Source organism: Anoplophora glabripennis, unplaced genomic scaffold (genome assembly GCF_000390285.2).
Source record: "Anoplophora glabripennis isolate ALB-LARVAE unplaced genomic scaffold, Agla_2.0 scaffold292, whole genome shotgun sequence".
Classification (NCBI taxonomy): Eukaryota; Metazoa; Arthropoda; class Insecta; order Coleoptera; family Cerambycidae; genus Anoplophora; species Anoplophora glabripennis.
Window position 1 is genome coordinate 537,882 of NW_019416966.1, and position 19,267 is coordinate 557,148.

The following is a 19,267-nucleotide window of genomic DNA, read 5'->3' on the forward strand; positions in this document are numbered from 1 at the left end:
CCCACATAACCTCAAATTTAGGCACAGGGTCCACCAGCACTGAGCAAGTTATTTCACTAGAGGGAAATTATTGATCACTGTGGTTGTCTTATTCAAGTTATAGTATAGTTTCTGTTATTTGAAAGACAAAACTTAATTGGTTCTTCGACTTCTACCTTGGATTTGCCAATGTTTCATTTCCAATTCATGATCTATAAAAACTACACTATGACAAGTTGGGTAGATAATTTCTCTTATCGTAAAAATGTCACGAAAAATATAAATCTATTAAATGTCGGTAATAATTTTGTAATTATTTTTACATCGAACCTTGTGTCTGTCATAAAACAGGCGTAAAACTTACATTCTTTACGATATAATTCCCCCTTTTGACGATCTCGATAAAACTTGTTGAAATCGGCTTACTAGTCCAGTCCTGGCGGATTTTCAGTTCAAAACAAAACTAAGAATCCGGTTCAACTGGAGTGAACTCTTCTGACATCGCTTATTTGTTTGTTTTACTATGTATGATCTGTTTTAATAAGTCACACTCATAAGAAATGGCACATCGTAATTCTCGATGGAAATTTATTGCTTATCTCGAAGCTTCATCCAAACTAATTAAGTCATGCGTGTCTTCTCTGAATAATAATTTAAGCCGACTGTACTTGAATGAGAAAAAATGTCACGCAGCACTGAAAAAGTAACCAGAAGTTCCGAGGAACATATTAATTATTGTTTTCTTATACTGTGTTAACTATAATAACTACAATAAATAGTTTAAAACCGTTTGCGGGAAAATTAGAATATTATTTGGTAAACACCATCATTATATTGCCAGTATTTTAATGGTACTTTCAATGAAATGTAAAAGTTAGAGACATTTGACATTTATCTGCATATTCTGTTGACTATTCAAGTCACACCTTTTACGTGCATGGTATACATACATAAAACTATGTACGTACATGGGATGGAATTCTTATAATTGTATCAATAATTTTTTGTAACTCTATTCAAGTATCTACGAGCAATACACGCGGTTATTCCGGTAAACAGACAATCGGATTGCACAGCGAATTAATATTATTGTCATTAATAAGAAATACCTAAAATAAATTTTCCGGACATTCTAAATACAATGGAGTTACTTCAGTTTGCATGGCTTAAAAAAATTTCCGAAACAACGAGTATTCCCAAAAACAGGAACAAGGAAAAACGCATATAAACATGTTTCGTGTCCCCAATACAGGGTGTTAATGCTATAGTTCAGAAATCTTCCAAACAGGTTGTCCAAACGAATTAAATTTGGTATAGGCTGTATGTGTATCTATTGATTGAATTCAAATTTATGGGTTATGTCTGACATGTTACTGGAAAGGTTTAGAAAGTAGTTTGAGTAATTTGCAATAGGTGGCGCAGGCAGGAAGACTAGACAAGGAGCACGAACTCGTGCGGGAGAATTGACAAAATTTGTCAATGTAGTAGTGGAAATTATTTATAGTTTTTACCGCTAGGGTCGCTAGTGTTCCTTGTATACCGACATATTTTCATTATTTATTGATTTATTTATCGAATTCAAAATTGCCTACTTTTGAGGGCACACATGTCGGTAAGTGACCCATTTTAAGTATCCTGACGCCGGACCGCCTAACCGTTGTAAGCGGGATACACACACTATGGTTCCCGGAAAGGACTACGGCAGATTGGCGCCAGGGACAGAATACATATACCTGCGAGCGACTCCACAAGAGGACTCTCCAACGAACGCTCGCCTCGACAACACTTCTTTTCACTGCAATTTGTTATCAATAAAAAATATTTTTGTTTAATTACCGTTTAGAGATAGTTTATTTTACTGCACACCGAAAGCAACCCTCACATTATTTATTTCAAAATTTTTAAGACATCACAAAAAGACATGATTGATTTTTAATTCAAATTGCCGCTTTCTTTGCCTACCCTCCACTATTTTGGGGTATGTGGGACACTAGCGCCCTCTATGAATCTATGAATTCGTTTCACTATGGTGTTAAGCTGTAAAAGGAGCGTATGGTAAATGAGATTGAGTGGTTTAATATTTTTATTTCATGAAAAATACTTTATTAGACGAGTTGTTGAAACTGAAGACAGTTATCACGAATGTCAGTGCATGTTCTACATGTTTTTAAAAATGAATTACGTGCCTTCCCAAATATCCCGACTTTTAAAAGTGTTATTGATCTAAACTGTTACGGTAACCCAAATAAAGTCCAGCGGGACGAATAGTCTTTGCCATTAGCACGTTCATACATACAATACGTGTCTGCCATTTCTACATTGGTGTATGTATGGAATTATCTATTTACATATTATTAAATACCTTTACAAAACGCGAAAACAGTAAAAATCAAAACATTAACAACAAAAACTACATGCGATAAAGAATTGACTAGCATTTTTCTAAAATTTATGGCGTTTTTTGCCACGTGCATGCAGTCAAGACGAGTGTTAATATCACACCATTTTCTCGAAAATAATGTGCCCTATAGAAAACAAATAAAAATACCATCTTTAATTTACTCTGCTCTTTTATAAAATGCTACTATTTCTGAGAAAATGTTTTACTCGAAAAAAAGCGAGTTTTCTCGGAAAATCCCAAAAGACATGCAACAACACATTGGAATTTTTTGGGTCATTTTGTAATTTTCGACTTTTTGACCACATTGATAAAGTACCTATCAGAAAGAAAACGGAGAGAAATTCATCAACTCTCCTCTTTATTCTACTTTTATTACTTTCATCTCTCGAATACTGTACAAAATTTGATAAAAAATGGTCATAATTTGAAAATTTCGGACGGAGTGATGAAATTAAAGACAACAACACCGGAAAAAATTGTGACCCTTCCGTTTTTCTTGAATAATAATTAATTTACTAGGAGAACAGGTCACAATTAAATAATTTTTTATAAAAAAAATTTATAACGATCGTTTCGGGATTATTTTTCCCATCTTCAGATAAAACAATAATAACCCACGGATTGTAATATATTTTCTATATGTAAAAATTAAAATAATTGGTCATCAAATATTATTTAACATCCTTTCCTATTAACTATAGGTATAATGTAAAACAATAAAATAACCACGTTTTCTTATTTTCTCTTATTGTTAGTTAATAGCGTCAGAAAACGAATTGAAATGTCACTTCAATAAAAGGCACGCTATTGTATTTTATTATTTAATCCATCAATGTAAACTAGAATTCTAACAGGTATGAGAATTATGTTAAAAGCTTTTATTAAATCTACAAATTTCTCTACATGATCTCAGTTGAGGATTGTTTTAGTTTTGAGCAATTTGATTCCCCTGATAAAAGACAAGGTAATTATTTAATTGTCCATGATGTCTTGGTAAATATAATAACATATATGAACCAGAAATTAAGGTCATGACTATTTAATACCTTACTAATCAGCAAATCATTGATTGCTGTTATTGGATTTTTTAAAGAGGAATTAAAAAAATATACAACCTGTGTTAATATTTTTTAGGAGCTTAGAATTTAAAAATGTAGGTATACATCAAAGTTGTTTTGACAATTTTTTTTTTCATTGATAACGGCAAACCAAATAATAATAGTGTATTTATTTTTTTCACTGTTTATTTAAATATTTTGTTATCAGTAAAAAAATTGTATTGATTAAATAAACTCTTTCTTAAGCAAACCTTATATAGTCTTTCATTCAGAAAAAAATAAAAGCTATTAAAAAAACAATAATTAGGTACCTACATTATTTTCGGATTTTTTTAGAGAATTATGGATATTTTGAAAATTATTATTTAAAAATATTCGGCGCCAAGAAAAAATATCCCAAAATAATTTAGGCACGATGGATCAAAATTGCGAATAAAATTATTTCAAGGCCAATAATTGTAATTAAGATCTAAAAGAAAGCTTTGCGAATCATGCCGATTTGTTATTGCTGATACATTTACGTTAATTTTTCGTCGAGAAAGTAAAAATATGCTCTGGTATCTATAGTCGACGCAATCTTTCGTTGAATACTTTGTGATTAATAGACATCGGAAACTTTGTAGCGACAATCAAATAAATAAACAGAAGTGTATTATGCTACTCACTGGGAATACGCGTTGTAGTAACAGAAGTAGGCTAGTCTGTGGTCAAGCTGTGTGCCGCTCTATGCTCATAATACCAATGCTACTAACGGCCTTAAAAACACGTCTCATACACTCGACCAAGCAAAGTTTCAAACTCAGTCACATACGCACAAACGACAATGAAATGCACAGCAAAAAACCTGAATTGTTCACTGGCACGCCAGGCTGACAGGACAGGCATTAGGATACCACTAGAAACATATCGAATAAATTGATCGCTGCGAAGCTTCAGATCAGAGGCAGACATGTACATGTTATTGTATAATGACCAGGATAGTGATATTACTAAAATGTGAAGTAGCTAATGCTTCGCTGCAATTAGGAAAAATATCATCTATTAAAAACCTCGACTATTTTAGATAATGCGCCTATGACTTCATTAAATGTTGAAGGGTCATTTTCATTTTTGAAATGGGTATTTACCGATCGTCGGAGACGATTAACCACGGAACACTTAGGACTGTCAATTATTTTCTAGGATCGCTTTCTTATGAATAAAAATATATTATTTTGTTAACTTTTGCTGGCACTTATAACAATAATATATGTATTTTATGGTAAGTTCCATGTGAAGCATTTAGTGTAGAAAAATATATACTGCCCCTTTTTGTATCATATTATTAGGCAAATAGTAGGTATACATTCTTATAATGTAAAGAGAGTTATGTCACTTTTTGTTTGAATAAAATTACTTAAAAGCCATCCCTGTATCATATTGCAGCTGCCCTAACATTTCCGATCTCTGGTGATTACTTGTGCTTTAGAATACTTCTTTTGTAACACTCGAAAAAAAAACATTTAATAGCGAGGAATACCAAAAAAAGTAAGTGTATAGAAATAGTTTAATCAGTTTTGTAATAAAATAGGTAAAACGATCTTAAATTACTAACTAACAGGAGAAACATTGTCACATTTTTTTGCTACGACTTTTTAAATTAACGCAATTTTATAAGAGGATCCACAAGCAACAAGTTCTTACTTTGACTGATCTGTTAACGTAGCTTATAATATGATTTCATTGGCTACAAAGCAGACATGAAGCATTTAATTCGCTTCTAGTTCTTTTCTTAAACAGGTTAACAAGAGGCGATTAACAAATGAAATATACTAAATATATAAAACATTATTTAATGCTTTATTATTAAATCTTAATGCAACTCAGTTCCTGTTTCATATAATGGAAAATTAATTATTCACGTCTAGTTGAACTAGTTGAACAGTAATTTATTTCGTTAAGACGTACACGTCATAGCCGGTAATAATATATTATTTGTTTAATTTTCGATAATAAGTTTTTTCTGCGATGTCAGTGACCCATTGTTAATGATATGGATGTGCAACTTTGGTCATTATGGCTGAGTAACCTCCGCACCACGTGAGTGTTTACATTTTAAGCGCGATACGAGGTATTGTTGGCTTTTAAACTTAACTTCAGATACTTTTTATTCTCACAAACAATCCAGAGAAAAAGGTATCCTTGTTCGCAGTGGTTTGTGTGGTAATCACTATTATTGTTAAAGAAAGAGTAGGCAGGGTAAAGGATATTGCAAAAATAAAAGTAAACATACAAGGTGCGTTCAAAATTAAACAGAACGTTTCAAAAATAGGTATTTCTAGTAAGAGAACACTATATCAACAAGAAGCGACAGCAAGGCTTTCTGCGTTAACAGTTTTCATATGCGCATGCGCGAACTGGGTTGTGTTGTTGTCAGTTGTCAGTGGCTGTCAGAGCCGCCAAATACATATAAATAGAAGAAACGAGTAATAGTTTTTTTGGCGGTGGACAGTTGTGTTGTATAATGTTAATTGATAGTGGATTTATTTGTATTGTATTTCGTTTCCATCTACAATTAGAATCAATTTGAAATTAATAAAATGCATGGTTATTGTTGTGCTTTTCACGATTGTTCATCTAAAACTGGTGAAGGATTAACCCTTTTGAGATTACGTAAGGATTAGAAAGGTAATTATTATTATTATTATTATTATTACTTTAAGTACCTACCTATAAACTGTAAATCAGAAAAAAGTATTTTGATTTTTATAATAATGTGGTATGTTTTCTTGTAATATGGTATTGCATAAGTATAGAGCATATCCTTAGGAGAATTTTAATTTTTGTTTGCAGTGTTCGAGTGTGGATAGAAACTTGCAATAGACTCGATTTATTGCCTAGGACTGTGGATGTATATAATAATTATAGGCTTTGTGAACACCATTTTGAAACCAAATATATTGGTAAAGGGAATGTAAGAATAACCTTATTGCCAAACGGAATACCTATACAGTTTCCTTAACTTAGAAATAGGCAAGAAGAGCTAGAGGCAAAAATTGTAGAAGATTGTCCCAAAGAAGTTATTGCAATGTCAGGTACCTATTTTTAAAAAACTATTTCAAATATTGCAGAAAAATATTATATCTGTTTAATAAAAATATTAGTTGTAAAGCATCTTGTTTTATTTTTTTATATATTATACCTAATTTGTCTACATTTTACCACAGTTATTCCTTGTATTAAATGAACAATGTTTGATACTGATGCAGTTCGTTCAGTGTACATCTATTCAAAAGTGTAACTTCTCTCAGTGTAAACGATTGTGTTTCTGTCAAATGGGTCGACTCTAGCGTGACCACAAAACATCAAAGGAACCGCCGAATCTGTCGCTTCTCGTTGGCATAGTATTCTCTGGTTAGACCCTTCACTGACGTACTGTCAAAATTTCATGACATTTGGACAAATAGAAGCGGAGTTATCGCATCTGAAGTGACAGTATGTGTCATAGGAACAAAAAATAAATCGGTTTTGCAAAAAAACTTTTTATGCAAAGCATGCAGTATAAACGGACAAAAAATTGAAAGAATTCTTTCCCAAGGAAAAAAAATTGTATAACACCTATTTTATAACAGCAAATTCAACTGCTTTTGCCGCTATTGTTATTATTAATTAATAAAATTTGTTTCTGGTTTTAATTAATAAAATAATTTGACCAACGTGTAAACACATTTGGGCCCGTCTTACTCGGTTTCTAAGAACTAACACAAATGTTGTCTTGCTTCACCATAACACAAATGCTTCACCGTCACACAAATAAAAATAACAAAGTAATTTTTGACACTTGAAAAAACTAATGTAAATACTATTCGGATTCCCTTGGGCCACGTGGGGAGAGAGAGAAAGTGCATTGCGTACAGCACACAATACGAATGACGCTAGAGATTACAGTAGTCCTGCGATGTAAGGGTTGTAAATAGTAATAACTTCAATAATTTGTTTCTCAGAAACTATAAGGATTTTACAAATTTTTTTTACGATATTGACTATTTTTAATGATGCATCTATTTCCATTTTTTTTTTGGATAAGTTGTGAATCACCCTGTCTATGATAGAGTTCATTCGAGTACTACGGGTTTTTAACGTTGCCATATTCATACCATCAAGAATTTGTTGATAAGTGATTTTATTCGTTATCCAACAGATATTCAGGTGTATAAGTATGAGAAGTTCATATAAAATTTGGTTAATACATTATTTAACATCTTACGAAAAGATTTTTTTAAATTCTCTGCAGATACAATAGGGACTGAAGAAACACCATTGTTTGTTGTATACTAAGTTTAATCGAAATATGTTTAACAAGTGTCACCAATAAATTTTTTTTAAGGAAATAAAATTCTTGATTGAATCAGTTTACTTTCACACAACACTACGAGTGTAGCTCATTCTTTACGAGACACTCTGTATATGTCAGATTCTGAAAAACAGTATCAGCCGCCAAACAGAGCCCAGGGGGGTATATCTTTAAAAAAAGAAATGTAGCACAAATCTTATTTTCATCAACAGAGAATGAAAGTTTTTGGTCACAAAAAAATGTTATTATACCTTCGCAATTGTTTATTTTGAAAGGATACAGCTATAATTTGCGAATTAAGAACAGGAACATAGCGTAAATGGAGAAATTTGCTGTTTGCAACTTGAAAGAATGTTAGGTTCTTGAGTCTTGGGCGGATTCCGGTGGTTATACAATTATTTTTACATGTTTATCCGTTCAGACCTAACTGTCGTTGACCTAAAATTTTTGAAAGTTGTACTGGCGTATCACACTTATGTATGGTCGCATTATATAATGAACATATTTAATACTGACGATTTTATCGTTGTCTGACGAATTAAATGATTTCCATTATTTTCTAAAATTTACTTTCCAATTTGTATTTTATACTATTAATTGCGAGATTAATTGTCTAGTAGTAAATTATGTTTATTGCAATTCCACTATTTAAAACAAATTAGTGAAATAGTTTATTTACTATTCTTTCAATATTTAGTTTCTAATTCAAGAATTTCAGTTGATCTCTGAAGAGATTTTTCTGTTATCAATAATAATATTAAAATATTTTAAAATACCTAGTTTTCCTATTAATCAAATACTTACAATCAAATATTCAAATAATTCATAGGCAACTTGCCTACAAATTTAATTCCTTTTAGTATAACATAAATTTGTAGTCAATAACTCATTGTGACGTCATTTAGTGCGACTGAGAACACAGTCTGCTTCTTGGAGCATGTGTGATTCTTATGTGTCGTAGACATAGATAGATAACTTTAATGGAATAATATTTACGAATTAAGTCGTTTTCATATGTTTTGCAAACAGAAAAATCTAACCTAAACGAAGTTATCAGATTAATTTTTTTATAAAGATTTAAGAAAAGAGTGCACTGGGATCCTCAAAGCAAAGTGTATTAGCTGTCTCTAGTCATTAATCTAGTCTACAATTCCCACACCGATGATATGGATATTCTAATATGTTCACTACATAATTATGTAAGCTTATAGATTATTTCTAGAAATTTAAGAAATATATGCAAGTTATAGTTCCTGAATCTGCAAATGCTCATTTTGGTCAGGAATAAATTCGAATAAATTAGTTTATCGCCAGGCGCCTTCAAATTTAAGTTATAACTAATTAATATTTTCAGTGTCCTACTAGTCTATTATTTTGCAGTAATAAGTTATAAATACATATATATATAACGGCTTAAAATAAATATTTAGAAACGTAACGATAAAACCAAATCGATTAAACAATATAAATTACAAGTAGTAACATTTATAACGTCAATAAAATCAAATTAAATATCAAACAAGTGATATGTACAAAAGTTATATGTAGGTAAAAAAGTTTTCGAATTAAATACACAACATGTTAGTAGAACATTAAATTGAAGGAATCACGGGTGTTATATGATAATAATTCTTTCTGTACGTCCGTACATTATCGCCCTTGACGCATTTATAGATACTCCTAGAATTGCTGTAACGTAATTTTTCACTTTTTAAATGCACTGAGCTAACGCTCTTGTACTTTTTTCTGAATAACTTCCACACCTTTTCAATTGAAAGGCATGTTTGCTCCATAGAAGTTACATGAAGCATTTGCAAATGCTTATTGTACCGTCTTTTCAGTCTTTCAAAAGTTTCTGGTGGTTTCACGCCTTCCTTCGTACGGAATACAATAATAATGGATTTTTCCACGCTGGAATGCACTTTTACTATACCTATTCATATTTGTTAATCATTTTATTGCTGAATACAGAGCCAGTTGTTCCAGGTAGTGTCTGAAAGTTTAATATTTTTTTTTATGTCGGCATATTTGCTTAGGGTGTAATATTTTCTCAAGTTTTGTAAATGTAGATATTTCAATTACTGTCAATAACAATAGGAACATGAAATAAATATCAAAGAGGCAGGAGCAAAAAAAATATGACATTTATTTATTTATAACTATTAGTGTTATTACAGAAAGTGTTCACACACATCAAAATCAGGAAATTATTCCACCAAGTACATCATATTAATATAAAATAATTATTGAAAGACATGTAAGAGTGTATAGAACATAATACTCATAATAGTATACAGAGAAAAATAAAGTAACAACATCATATAGGGACCGTGCAATAATACAAGTAAATGATTTAAAATGAGATAAAAATTATATGAATTAAAATACAAATGTAATATAAAAGTAACACAATTAAAAAAGAACAATAAATTAAATATGGCTAAAATCACTTCTTAAAAACTGTTCAATATTATAAAAGGCACTCCTAGTCTGAAAAATATTTAAGTTATGTTTTATGTATAGCAAACATGGCAATATGAACATTGATGGAACTGTTAGAATATTAAATTTAATAAATTTATTTTGCTGTCATTTCTATAACTAAGACCTGAGATAATCCTAATTGCTCTTCTCTGCTGCGCGAACACATTCACAGCAGAAGTAGCATGACCCCACCCCCACCCAATAATGTATACGATATGTGAGAATGAATACAACCATAATATGCTGTCACTTAGGCCTTACTTGCAAGACTACGAAGTACATGTTCTTCGACATTTTTTGCGAGTGTAATTAGTATGCTGTTATTGCTGTTCCCAAATCATTGTAGAATCCAGATAAATTCCCAAGAATTTAACAGCTCAGAGTTAGTCCCACACTCAATCTTTCGCAATGAAAATGTCATGGTCTAGGACTTGTTTAAGCAAAGCTTATTAGCGGTAAACCATTAACACTTAACTGAGTCTGAGAGATTATATTAATTAAATCTAAGAATATTTCACTTCTTACTGACAGACATGTGTCATCAGCAAACAAAATTCCCAGAACATCATTATCCAACTAGTTAAGTAGGTCAATAATATAGGTTAAAAATAGTATGGGTCCCAGTTTTGATCCCTGGGGTACTCCGTGTAAACCCATAAAATTGTAGCTTTCTAACAAGAATATTATGAGATACACAATCAAATGCTTTTGTCAAGTCTAAGAACTGTGTAGCTATATATTCACCATTTTCAAAACCTTCATTGATATATGAAACAAGTTTATTCATAGCCAATGTGGTAGAGCAGTCTTTGCAAACACCATACTGATTTGAATTCGCAATACCATGGATGTCAAAATAAGGTAATTTGTAATTTCAATATAGACTCATAAATTATTGCAAAATGTGGAATTATGGATATGGGTCTACAATTGGAAGGATCATTTACGTTATTCTTTTTATATATTGGTATAGTCTTTCCGAAGTCAGTTGAACATGCAAAAAAAGTCTAGTAATAAAATAATAGGCGTCCCTAAAAAAAATTTCTGCTAAAGGTAAAAATTTATAATAACTTGTGTATAATGTGTAGAAAATTTCTATTATATGTTCATTTGGCCAACAACATATTTTAATTGTTTATGTCCTTAAACAATTTTATTATATTGGTGGTAAATTTCGTTTTGTTCCGTTTCAAATGGTCTCCAAAATGTCATGTTGTGATAATATTAGTAAACAAAATATCCCTCTTATTTCCTTTCGCAATTGTAATATGAATGATTTATAGGTGCCTATAATAAATTAAAATTATCTGAATCACACCAAATTCCGCATTGCTGCACTGCACTGCTGGGCAATTTATCAACCACTTGTCATCTGCTGTGATTTTTTGCCCAGTAGCCCAATGCAACTGTGATCGTTTTCCTTTGTCCGCGCTCGCATTCCTCAACTGAGCGTATACATTTCTATCGCCTCCACGTTTAGTTTGACCAGGCTTGTATATGGGTATGGTTAAATAAATATGGGAACAAGTTTTTCAAATATTTCAATGCCGAGTTGCTGCGTCAGCGACCGACCCTGGTACATACTATCAATCTGTTGGTTCTTCAATTGATATCGGAAATACTATACTACTCTAGCAATTTTTAGAGAGTCTGGAAAAATACTAGAACTGGTACTACGGTTAATTAAGTTAGTAATTGGGATTAGTATTGAATTCATTATACTTTTCACTATTTGCGTATTTAGGTTATAAACATCTTCACAGTTTTTATTTTTTAAAGCCATAATGACATTGGCTACTTCCCAGGGTGTTACCTCCATAAATTGAAATTTATTTTCTCCACCACTACTATGTAGGTATTCCGTAAATTGCAGATTACAAGTACTTAAATTAAAGACATGCAGTGTGCCGCAAGTGGCGCTCCCTAATAAATAACAGCAAAATTATTATCGGATTAAAATTCGTCACTCCAAAGAACCTATAAGCCCCACAATGCTATATACGTAATTTTATAAACGTGTTAAAAAATAATGAAAACAATGTTTCACTTTTATATCCTGTATCTTTTTAAGTAGGAATTAAATTTTGGACTAAAGTAAGTTTGGTTAATCGCAATATTTGAGTGTGTAGAATCCGTAGTTGCTTCAAGTATGCAAAAAAATTTGGAAGTTACACGATTGCTCTACAAACTACGCAGAACATCCCTAGTTAGTTCTTTCTTCAAAAACTTTTTACTTTTTTGCATTTTGTACCAAAAATGACTACGCACGACCTATTTTTTACAACAAAATGTACCAAATCCGTTACAACTGCACCCCCTCTGACGACACTGATCGAAACACGCCATCTGACATGCGTTTCGCCCTTGCCCTTCCTCAGTTCATTCCCGGCGCATTGACCGGCGTGGGTCACCGCAACTCGCGCCGGCCAATCACCGCCGCCTTTAGCACGTGCTCGCCCTTATCCGACCACTATCTTTACAGGGACGGCGGCGGAGACGGCGGAGAGAGGCGCGTCGGCTCCCGACGCGTGCCCAGCCTGCGCCTAGCGAACGGCCGGGTGGCCGCGGCTCAGTCCGAAGAAGAGATCCGCTCGCCGCCACCGCGCCGCCTAGCCAAGGATGACTCGATCAAGATCAGCATCGAGAACACCAACACGTGCACCGACTCGCTGGTGACCGCGCTCGATGACGAGACCCTGCTCATCGCGGACTACTTCTCCAACGACATGAATTACAAGGGTAAGTGGACGGCTTCGCCGTGGCTTTGCATGTTCAATTCTTGTGCTGGGTTTCCGTTATATTTCGGAATATAACAATTAAGATTAATTATAAGAATTAGATAAAAATACAATACTACAAAACATTTTATGTCAATGGGTAGAAATAAATTTAACTTCAATTTCTTTAAAATACAAATTTTGAATAAATCTTTTTCTTAGTGCAGTGATATAAGGTTTGATAGATCTAACTTAATAATAAGGGAAATATGACCAAAGAGATATATTTATAATACAGGGTGTTTCTTAATAACGTGCTAGTAATTAAGGAGGTTATTCTTGGATCCATTTTAAGAAAAAAGCTTCATATGAACATATATCCTAAAAGTCTTAATTTTTGAACTACAGGGTGCTAAAGTGACCGGATTCCAAGATTGCATGTGGGTTTTCTTCAGCCCAAATGTGATTGTTGTGGAAGTTTTGCATGGCGTTTCTGGAAAAGTTGGCTTCATCGATTAATAAAATTTCAGTGTCAAATAATGGATTTTCATTCACTTTATGAAGAAACCATTGGCAAATGTTTATCCATAATGGAAAGTCGCGAGGTAGTAGAACCCGTTGGATATGGTAGGGATATAATAAAAAGTTATGAAGAATTTTCCAAATAAGAATATGTGAGACATTCAAATTTTTCCCAATTTTTCTTGTACTTAGTGCTGGATCTTCCTCAATTGAATTCAAAACCGCTATCTCAATTTCTGGGGTTCTTAGAGTACGGTGTACTCCTTTTAGATGATTGTCTGGTTTAAAACTTGCCTTTTCGCACAATCTTCTATGAATGTTTGAAAATGTTAGCGCATCCTGAATATTTATATTTGGAAAGCGGTCTTCACACAACCGTCTGGCTTCCAGTGCGTTACCATCAGCAAGCCCATACATTAGCGCATTTCTGCAACTCCAATATCTGATATAATTTATTTCTTTATGCGTTTAGGTTAATTTTCTTTTACCGTTCCAAAATGTGTGTAGATCACTGTAATTTCATAATTTCAACGTTTAAAAGTTATTATCTTAAATAAATTATTGTTCAAAGTTACATACTTAAGTCTTTTTTTTCTTTCTCGTAAGTGGTCCAATAAGATGCATATGAATGAATTTTATTTTTTTATGCCAAAACCGTTTGCTAAACAAAAACAATTCAAGACACCACATTTGCTCAGAAAGGAATGATAATTTCAAAATTGATTTTTACTTTAAGAAAAAGCAGTAGTGTAACATATTTTTCTTCAAAAATATTCAATACAAAACCTGTATAGATGCCACTGGCAAAAATATTAAAATTGTTTGTACATCAAAAAATGCATCTCGATGAATAGAAAGGCGTGTACCAAATTTGAAAAAATATCTAGGGTAATACCAAAGTTGTCATAAAAAAATGTTTTTTCATAGCACCCTGTAATTCAAAAGTTAATACTTTTAGGACATATGTTCATATGGAGTTTTTTTCTTAAAATGGATCCAAGAATAACCTTAAATATTAGCACGTTATTAAGAAACATCCTGTATAATCTAATATTAATAATATTAACATAATTTCTTTTCAACGCGTGTTCCATAAAAATTAAGTTGTTTTTGTTTTTACGCTTTGTAACATTCATTTGTTTAGTTTAACGAGTCCAAAAGGTAGTATGGGGAAAGCTCAAAAACTACTGTATTTTCTTTTCCTAAATCTTATAATAAATCGTCTGCCTAGGTCTCAAGAAGAAAATTATGACCCTGTATAGTGTCAAATTCGACCGGATTTAAGATTATCCCAACAGCTACTGAAGATAACAAAAAATAGTAAACGTTATCGGCCTTGGTTTTCTGAACAAAGTCAATATTAGATATTACACTGTAAATAAATCGGACTAATTGTAAGTGAAAGCAAGAATATCCTGAGTGTATCCATTGAGTGAAATTATTGGGTACACTTTCAGTCAATATTGGGCATTTTGATAAATTTACACATTTTTGTTAATTATTGAACTAAAACTGTTTCACTCATAAAATTTTAGTTGTACTCATATTAATAGAAGAAAATTGATTTCATTATTGTGTGAAATTGAGTGAAAATAAGCCCAATTTTTCTTACAGTGTGGTATTTTTTTCATAATTTTGACCACTTGTGTATCTACGCTGCTAGATTCGTTAGCATTAAATTAAAAAGTGCCTTATTATCATAGCCAACTATTTCTATTAAAAAATTAAATATATCTTACTTATGTGAGAACACTTTGTATTTCTTGTATTTTTAAAAATAACTATGACAAATTATACAAAGTGTCCCAAAAATATGTGCCAAAGCTTAACCCATTGGAAGTAACACCTTTTATTATTTTTTTTCCTCGAAAATCCCCTAGTTTAAAATTGTTGACTTTTGTTATCCTGTTTCTGTTTTTTAAAACAGAAAAATGTACCAATTTATTACCTTCCCAGTATATTTGAATCAGGTACCATTGATTATAAGAGTTTTGTTGTTGCTAGGTTGTTGCTATGTTACGTGTTTATAAACAGAATTGTTACTTGTTTATAAACAGAACTTTGTTATCAAGCTGTCTTTGCGTTAAAAACGTGTTTTCTACCCCAAATATAATGGAGCAGATTTTGAAAAAAGCTGAAAAAGCAAGAGAATCATTAATTCCATCGAAAAGTGAAGCCGTATACCATTTCATAAATATATACACATATGTATATTAGCATTTTTTATTTTATTTTTACTTGTGAAAGGTAGAGGGAATTATAGAATCTATAAAGTTCCAAGGGAGTTATGACTCTCTTTATTGATAGCGTAACTATGACGATATAAGCTTATAATATCCCGGTCAGAAATAAAATAAATAAGAAGCTCAAAAAATCGGAATTAGTGCTTGTAATTGCACTAACAACAAAATTTACGTTAGTGGATTGTTACTTATATTATTCGCAACTCTGGTATTCTTTTATTCATAGGCAGTTTTTCAATTTTGGTACAAAGGTAGGAGTGTGAATTTTTTAAAACATTCATTGAGTAAAATTTCTTGCTTTTTGAGTTAAACACGAAGTTATAATTTTGGCACTTATTTGTTGGACACACTGTATATGACTGGAAAAGAAAACTGATATCATTAATCGATTTTATGCAGAAAAAAGTAGTTTTTACCGAAGTACCTACTTAAATTCTCATTTAGCGGTAGAGATATGGATGTGGTTGAAAATGGCAAAACTTACGGTTAAATATGTCATGAAAATCGAGCTTCAGAACGTGTCACTTTTTTCTATCTTTGGTAGTTTCTCATGCCAGCTGAAATTTTATCGAATTAGACTCACCTTGTAGTTCAATTAGTTAGGGTTGGAAAATACTATTGGAATGTGCTAATACAGGTACGCTCTTTCTTAGACTTTAGTTTAGTGACACTAATAAATCTCGTCTATTTGACTATTATAACTTTTTTCTCTTGTAGAACATAACTATAACGTATTGATTTCCTATTTTTATTACTCTTCAATAAATATAGGGTGATCTATTTAAGAGCTCGAGTAATATCGATAATGCGTAAAATTATTTCAAATAACAGCAACCCAAATGGGATATTCTGTATATTGAAAACAATTTCTAATTATGAAAAAATTTATTATCTGGAACTTTTACTCGAAATACTTTTTTATATTATTGATATCATCAAAGTTATGGAAGAATATTTGTTAAATGGGATACCCGATACCCGATACCGGATACCGGATACCCGATGTATATGTTTTCTTAAAAGTGGAAAATCTTTAATATTGTGGACATGAAAATTTCAGTGAAAAAAGTACCTATGCTATAAATATCTAAATTCATCAAAATTTTGTTATAATTTGTTGCTTGTTCAAATTAACTTTTAGAGCTGCAATATTTAAGTCATTTACACATTCGGATATTTTTATGGGTTTTGGAAACTTTGTTTGTGTCGAACGTATTGGCAAATATTTTTAAAATATAAATGGGGTATATGTTTTAACTTCGATTCAAAATTACAATCTTTATTATTTGGACGCTACAATTAAATTCGAACGAAGCATAAAGCGTTCCTATTTGTATACTGAAAATTGTGACGTAACCAATTTCAGCAAGACGAGAAGCAGAACAATAGTAAGCTTAGAAAGTAAGTCTATTTGTTGCTTATTTTACTCCTGACCAATATGATGTCTGCTGAAACTACAGGAGTGACTGTATGGTTTGATTCAATCCATGTGTGGGAAAACATAAAAATATAAAGAAATAGTTTTAACATCTTATCAGTCACAAGAATAACTCATCTTTACTTTGTTTTGGGATCCGTGACAGATAACATTCAAATAAATACCGATGTCTTTAATATAATCTGTGGTAAAAAGTTCCTGTTGCCACAGATCTCGTATCAAATCATATGCAATGAGAATAAATTTTACTCTTTTTTTTTGCTCTTCCATACAGGAATGTTTTTATACACTCGTAATTTGTGTAGCACTGTTATAAATTCAAAATTAAAATGTTACTCTACCCATAGCAAAACTCTGTACATATACTTCCTTTCAGTATTATCTTAATGTTAATTTTAATTGTTTGTAATTATTTTTTTGATATTTTTTCTTACTTTTTATATTTAATCTAGTTTTTTGCAACACTGTGAAGATTTTTTTTAATCTAAAAGAATTAAAGGGTTGATTTTTGATTTTATATATTGACTTTTGCCTAATCATAAGTATCTCGCATTTGACTTTAAGTCAAGTTGAGTTTTGAGAAAAATAAACGTGCTATCGTTATCAGGCAAAACTAAATATATAAAGTCAACTCTTGACATCCTTCTGACGGGAGGGTTTATTTGTTAAAAAAATGTTTTTTTCAGAGTGGCAATAATACTCCAATTAAATAATTTTTTTATATCTGTTTTAGATAATTTTCATCTCTTTTACTTTAATGTTATTTTGCCATTTAACTATTTTTAAGTTCTTCTATCTTAGGCCACGCTTATTTTACTCGCTATGTTGCAGGCATTTAAATTAAAATCTATTTTCTATTTAATTCTCAGGTAGCGGCAAGGTGCACTTCGAGGTGGAGGATGTCTCGCTGTACGGCACCCCCAAAGAGGAGCCTGGGCCCACCCCCCTGGGCTCCTCCGAGGCCGGCAAGCAGAGTTTCATCAAGAATCAGCTGCAGGCCCTCTTCCAGCCCACCGACAACAAGCTGGCCATGAAACTGTTCGGATCGAAGAAGGCGTTGATGAAGGAGCGGATCAGACAGAAGGCCGCCGGACATTGGGTGATACATCCTTGCTCCAGCTTCCGGTGAGTTGTGTCTTGATATATTTTTTCTATCATAGTACTGCATGCGTATCGAAGGTTTGACATTCTTCCTGAGGGTTATTTAGAAACCAAACGGCGTGTTTTAAATTCGCCACTATCCATAAGCGGAGGATTGCAAGGAATACAATTTGCCATAATATTTTTTTTATTTTCATGTGGTGTAAAGAAAGTTGGACCATAATTTAGGTGCATCGTATTGGAAATTATATTCTCGACATTTTTTTTATTCGCTTAATCTGTAAAGTCAACCATTTGCCATATATTTGTAATCTTATATATTGTTCCTCGACAAGTATAACGTTCTATAACTTTTGAAATAAAAGTTTTTGCAGATTTTAAAAAATATTTTGTATAGTTTAGGTACACATAAAATGACATTAACCAGATTGACGGGGACGTTTCAGTTTAAACGGAAGTGTAATAAATTGCGTGAGTCTAAAGCCGGGTACACACTGAATGACGTCAACAATGTGAGCTAATTATGTTCACCAACAATATTCGCGAACTGTATAATAACATTTTCAAACTAATAATAAGTTTGTTCCCTAACGAAATTTAGTTTGCTTCACGTTCACTTTGACGCAAACAATAATTACTATGTAACTTTATTCGGTAACCCACGAACGATGTTTAAATTTTGACCAAGAGTCATAATAAAATGTGCTTAACAACGCTGTTCACTAATAAAGTTCAATGTAATGTGCAAACGATATTACGTTCTTACAATTTTTAGTAAATAATAATAATAATATAATAATATCTCTACTCCTCATTCTAACTACGAGAATTAGCCCATAAGTCGGAGACTTGTGCGGTAGAGGAGGCGGCATATTATTATTAAGCAGGCCGCTGTTGGTAGGCCCTAAACACCATTCAGTGCAGGAATGAGGGAAACCTGGAAAACCTCATTAATTAGGGGGGTGGTTAAATGCCAACCGGTGTCAATCTC

General features: G+C 32.1%; 1 protein-coding gene across 1 annotated transcript; it reads left to right on the forward strand.

Annotated features, from left to right (window-relative positions):
• Window positions 1-12,543: 12,543 nt before the first annotated feature.
• On the forward strand, window positions 12,544-18,304 carry LOC108905480. The gene is made up of 2 exons (XM_018708352.1): window positions 12,544-12,994; window positions 18,045-18,304. The coding sequence occupies exons 1-2, from the start codon at window positions 12,544-12,546 to the stop codon at window positions 18,302-18,304; spliced, it is 711 nt and encodes a 236-aa protein (XP_018563868.1).
• Window positions 18,305-19,267: the final 963 nt, after the last annotated feature.

Excerpts from the sequence above, each read along its gene's own strand:
- LOC108905480 (XM_018708352.1), top strand. The coding sequence starts at position 12,544 with ATGTACCAAATCCGTTACAACTGCACCCCCTCTGACGACACTGATCGA. Across the intron at positions 12,995-18,044 it reads CAACGACATGAATTACAAGG|GTAGCGGCAAGGTGCACTTC; the intron begins GTAAGTGGACGG and ends TTTAATTCTCAG.